This window comes from Galeopterus variegatus, unplaced genomic scaffold, assembly GCF_000696425.1.
Source record: "Galeopterus variegatus unplaced genomic scaffold, G_variegatus-3.0.2 Scaffold9411, whole genome shotgun sequence".
NCBI lineage: Eukaryota > Metazoa > Chordata > Mammalia > Dermoptera > Cynocephalidae > Galeopterus > Galeopterus variegatus.
Window position 1 is genome coordinate 33298 of NW_007735522.1, and position 5940 is coordinate 39237.

The 5940-nt window shown below is 42.2% G+C and overlaps 1 protein-coding gene across 3 annotated transcripts in view; it reads left to right on the plus strand.

Annotated features, from left to right (window-relative positions):
* The window catches only part of POLA2 (polymerase (DNA directed), alpha 2, accessory subunit), a 32412-nt gene that overhangs the window by 3200 nt on the left and 23272 nt on the right, over positions 1 to 5940 (plus strand). For 2 of the 3 annotated variants that reach the window (XM_008593620.1, XM_008593621.1), the window contains exons 2-4: positions 1721 to 1845; positions 2333 to 2424; positions 2749 to 2806. In XM_008593620.1, coding sequence (XP_008591842.1) covers positions 1721 to 1845; positions 2333 to 2424; positions 2749 to 2806 — 275 coding nt within the window. The remainder of the gene's footprint in view (positions 1 to 1720; positions 1846 to 2332; positions 2425 to 2748; positions 2807 to 5940) is intronic. The other variant, XM_008593622.1, reaches the window with a different exon arrangement.

The following is a 5940-nucleotide window of genomic DNA, read 5'->3' on the forward strand; positions in this document are numbered from 1 at the left end:
GTAACAGTGCGCCACTGGGCCGGCCCATCACTCCTGATTTTAAAGGACTCTGCTGACCCCACTTCCCAAAGTTCTTTTCTTCCAAATTACAGCAAACCTCGAAAGGGCTGTCTTCAAGTTTTTCTTCCTTAAGTCCATTTCAGTAAGCTTTTTTGTCCCCACCAATTCAGTGAAACTGCTCTCATCAAGGTCACCAGTGACCAACACCTTGCTGAAGCCAATGATGAAATCCCAGTACTCATCTTGAATCATCAGCCGCATTTGACCCTGTTCTTCATTTCCTCTTCTCTAAGAGACATTTTTCTCTTAGCTTCTCGGCCACTGCTCCTAGTTTTTCTCCAGCCTTCTCAGGCTTTACAGATTCATCACCATCTTAACATTGGAGCGCCCCAAGCCTCAGGTCTGGGATCTCTGTTTTCTAGATAACACTCACTCTTTTGGTGATCTCACCTGGTCTTTACATCCCATGTATTTGCTGATGCTTCCTAAATTGTATCTCACCCAGACTTCTTGCCTGAACTGCAGGCTGTTCTATCTGTCTGCCTACTTGACCTCTCCAGTTGGATGTCTAATCCTCTATATGTCTAAAATTAAGTTCCTGGTATCTCCTCCCTCTCCTCAGAGCATTTCTCCTGCCGTCTTCCCCTGCTGTCTTCCCCATTAAGGGAAGTTAATAACTTCACCCTTCCATTTGCTCAAGCTAAAAACAGCAGCATCCTTGACTCCCTTCTTTTTCTCACACCTCATATCCAGTCAGCAAATCCCACTGACTTTACCTTCAGGATGTATGCTATTCAGAGTCCAACTACTTCTCACCACCTCCATTGCAACCATCTTGATCCAAGCACCACCATCTCTCACTTGGATTTTCCATGATTCTCTTAATTAGTCTTCCTGATTCCTCCCTTGTCTCTTCAGTCTATACATAGCACAGCAGCCAGAGTCATCTTGTTAAATGGAAGTCAAGTCATTTCACTGTTCTGTTCAAAACACTCTAGGGATTTCCCAACTTGCTCAGAGGACTAATCAGGGTAATTACAGTGGCCAAAAATCTATACCCCCTTTACCGTCTGAACTCATCTGTCTCCTTGCTCACTGCATTCCAGCCACAATGGCCTTGCTGATCCTGCTCTACCTCAGGACCTTTGCATTTACTGCTCCCTCTACCTGAAATCTCTTCCCCTAAATACTGCATGGCTCACTTCTTCACTTCCTTCAAGTGTTAAATGTCACATTCTCACTGAGGAATTCCCAATCATTGTATTTAAAATTGCCAGCTCCTCCCCTCAACTTCCTGAACCCTTTCCCAGCTTTATTTTTCTTTCCAGCCGCACTGCGCTCAGCCAGTGAGCGTACCAGCCATCCCTATATAGGATCTGAACCCAAGGCGGGAGCACTGCTGCGCTCCCAGCACCGCACTCTCCCGAGTGCGCCACGGGCTCGGCCCAGCTTTATTTTTCTAAATAGTACATTTAACCATCTAGCATACCATATATATAACTTATTTATTTTCTCTCTCCCCCCAATAGAAAGCTTTGTGAGGACAAGGTCTCTTCTCTGTTTTGTTCACTGCTGTATTCTCAGTGCCTAGAACAGTGCCTGGCACTAGTAGATACTGAATAAATATTGATTGAATAAATAGAGGATGATTTTTACTTTTCAAGGTGAAAGCTGTAAGACATGAACTACATTCTTACTTGTCCAATTTTTCTTCCTCCAGTGGTAGAGCTTTGTGTACTATACAGGCAGAATGAGGTGGAAATGGCAGGCGAGCTTATAGCCTTCTGCACTAGCACACGCAAAGGTTACCTTACCTTAGAGATCCTGAACTCTTTTGAGCATGAGGTAAGAACAAAATGTTAACAAATTAATAACGTAATTCTCCATTTCTGCTCTATTGGGGAGGCGTTGTGATATATTGAGAAGAGTGTGGGCTTTGGAATCAGAACTGGATTCTTGTCCCAAAGTGAGCTTAGGCAAATCCACTTAATGTCCCTGAGCATCAGTTTCCTCTTCTGTCATTGGTTCTAATAACCTGTACTTTTTGTAACTGTTGTAAATATTAAATGGGAATGGATGTAGAGCACCTAAAACTGCCCAGCAGATGGTAGGTCTTCACCAAATAATGGTGTTATTCAAATTATGTGTTGTAGACAGTCACAAGATAAGTCTTTATTTTTAGTCTGTATGCATCTTCTTAATTCTTACTTTGAGGAATTTTATATCTTTGATTATATTTTGAATGCCTGTTATTACCTCAAGGCTATGGAAAATGCCTCACTTATTACTTGACTATGAAATGATACAGTTGCTATCTTCTTTTATTCTTCAGTTTCTGCGCAAAAGAGTATCCAAAGCCCGGCACAATGCTTGTGAGGACAGCGGACATGCAGGAGCTAGAGACATTGTTTCTATACAAGAGTTGTATCCTTTTCTGTTGAAGGTCTTTGCATGAAGCCATAATTTGTCTACAGTTGCATGTGTAAGGCCGGCCCCGTGGCACACTCGGGAGAGTGCGGCGCTGCTCCCGCCGTGGGTTCGGATCCTGTATAGGAATGGCTGGTGTGCTCACTGGCTGAGCACGGTGCGGGTGACACCAAACCAAGGGTTGCGATCCCCTTACCGGTCATGAAAAAGACAAAAAAAAATAAAAACAAATTAAAATTACCTAATAGTCAGATTTCTTATTTAATCAGTCTTTGCCTTAGGTGGAAGTTTATTATTGTTTTCTTTAACCAACGTTTTTAGAATTGAAGTGGAGGAAGAAGAGGAGACCCTCTTGAGCTCTTATACCACACCCTCTAAGGTAAGTATACAGTGTTTTGAAATTGCATTCTACAAGCAGCATTTTAAAAACGGCATCACAACATTTGAATATTTGAGGGAGAAAATTAACCACTCTCATACAGTTTCTACTGTATTTCCATTTAAGCTTCTTCCATTCCAATCAGATGCATAGATGTTTTTACATAATGGTAGTCCTTGTGAACATAGAGTTATCCTGCTTTTTTCAGTTAGCACATCATAAACATTTCTATAATACAGTTTCTCCATAATTTGTCCTTTTTAAATAGTTGCATAGTTTTGTACTATAACTGAATAATCCAATTCTGTGGTGTTGGGCTCCAGTGTGAGAGGTCAGGTATGGTAGTGGAAAAGCATTGCGTTTAAAGTCTGAGTCAGAAGACCTAGGTGGCCTTGGGTGAGTTGTTTTATCTCTCTGAGCCACAGTTTCCTTGTTTCCTTATTCTGCTCTTTCCCCCTTCTCATTACTGCACTTGACTGGTCTTTAAAAAAATTTTTTTTTAATCAGGATTCATTCATTCCGTTATCCTGCAGGTACTATGTGCCAGTTACTGTATGAGACACTGGGTAAACAGTGGTAAATGAAACAGGCATGGATGGGCTCTGCCCTCAAGAAGCTTACAGCCAGGGGATAATATCCCCCATCTTAAAGCCCTTGAACATTAAATGCATAAAGTACTAGGCCCTAAGCAATGTATTCAATAGTAGTAATTATTCTTTATACTAAATAAATTGGTGGAAATCCATAAGCATGGAGTAAGTCTTAATTTTTCTAAGGAAATTATGTCATAAGAAAGAAAGTAAGTTTATGTATGCCTATGGAGAGCAAGAAAACCAAAAATGTGCCCTATGAAGTTGCTAATACGAAACCAGGTACATATAATATTAGAGGAAATAATGAAATTTTCTTTAGAGTTTGTTAAAATTGAAGAGACTTCAACTCAATTCTTGGTTTTCCCGCTAAAGATGGACCTCTCAAAGTCCACATCCAAATGAAGGGGCCGGCCTGTGGCTCACTCGGGAGAGCTTCTTGGTTTTCCCGCTAAAGATGGACCTCTCAAAGTCCACATCCAAATGAAGGGGCCGGCCCGTGGCTCACTCGGGAGAGCGCGGTGCTGATAACACCACGGGTTCGGATCCCACATAGGGATGGCCGGTTTGCTCACTGGGTGAGTGTGGTACTGACAACACCAAGTAAAGGGTTAAGATCCCCTTACCGGTCATCTTTTTAAAAAAAAAAAAAAAAAGCTGACAAATGAAGGACACCTCCATTCCTCCATTTGCTCAGGCTGAGAACCTTGGAGGCCTTCTTGAATCCCCTTTTTCTCTCACGCACTACATCCAACTTATCCACCAGTCCCGTCAGCCCTCCTTCCAGGATCTGCCCACCTCTCACCACCCCTGCTGCCATCAGCAGGTTCACAGCATCATCGTCTCCTGAAGGATTGGAATAGCCTCCTAATTGGTCCCCTGGCTTCCTTTCTGCCTTGTCCACCTCTAACCAGTTCTCTGCACAGTGGCCAGATTGCTCCTTTCAAATGAAAGTCAGGCCAGGTTTTTCCTGCTCCTAGCTCCCCACTGGCTTTCCATCTTCCCTACTTACAACCAAGATCTGAAGCAGCGTGTGTGAGGTTCTGTATGAGCTGGCCCCTCCGCCCTCTGTCCTCTTCTCTTTCACATGCCCCCCTGTTCTCTGCTTCTCCCACACTGATGTCCTTGCTGTTCTTCAAACACATCAAACATGTTTCCACCTCATATGTCCCCTAGTCAGAGGGAACAAACCTGCCTGAAATAGCAAAGCCCCTCATTTTCCCCTCCTTTATTTTATTTTCTCACTTTATTTTGCTCCATAGGACTTATTACCACCAGACATGTTATATATTTACTTCTTTGTTTTGGTCTGTCTCCCCTCCATTAGAATGGAAGCTCCTTGAGAATGGAGACTTTGCTTTATTTACTGTGTTATTCCCAGTGCCCACACATTAATAGTTGTTGAAAGACACACCTCCTGAATAAGAGAGGTTGGTTGGCTGTCTATGTAGGATCTCACAGAATTGCAATACCAGTGGGGCCACCATAATTTTGATCTGGTTGACAGCTTCACAGATCCATAATTTATCTGATTTGTCTGTGTATCCAGAGTTGATCATATTCTTGGACACTGACTTATGGTAATCCAGCTCTCAGTAAACTGATGCTTAAACCAGATGGAAATTTATTTAACTTACTGTTAAGGCAGATTACCTTTCAGTGACTGAAATACCATGTTTAGGATACCCATTCCTGCTTTGGAAGTACTTCAGAAGGATAAATTGTGAATCAAAGTTTGTGACTACAGAATCAGAGCTAAGTGAGTTGGATTGAAATATTCAGCAAACAGTTTGAAATATGTGTCTGAAGCTCAGAGGAGACAGACTATGTGTCTGGGCTAAAGATATATAAAATGCTTAGAGGACCGGCCCGTGGCTCACTCAGGAGTGTGGTGCTGGTAACACCAAGGCCACGGGTTCGGATCCTATATAGGGATGGCCGGTTAGGTCACTGGCTGAGCGTGGTGCTGACAACACCAAGCCAAGGGTTTAGATCCCCTTACCAGTCATCTTTTAAAAAAAAAAAAAAAGACCAGTCATCTTTTTAAGAAATAAATAAATAAAATAAAATGCTTAGAATGGTACCCATCACATGGAAAGTGTTGAGTCATTAGGCCATGCATCAGTGGCAGCATGATAAAAGAGTCACAGTGGGAATGCTGGCCTTGGTGACTGTTTCTTATTGAAAATACTAAACTTGCATTTCATGTTAATAATGAATCTCATGAGCGTGGTTAAAGTGAGCACATCCCTGAGAACTGTAACTGGAGGTGATGTATTCACCCAATTAGACTTCACCCCTAAGGCTGAGACAAGAACCACTAGACTGTATCTCAGTTACTAAAGTACCATCATCTTGCCATATCCTGGTAGACAGACTCCTGCTCTGGAAATATTCCTACTCCACAACATTGGCCCTGGGGAACTATAGCCTACTGTATATTAGCAGAATCTTATAGGAAAATAGTTTGAGAATGTGTATCAAAACCATAATATCTTTTCTTTTTAAAAAAAAAGATGACCAGTAAGGGGATCTTAACCCTTG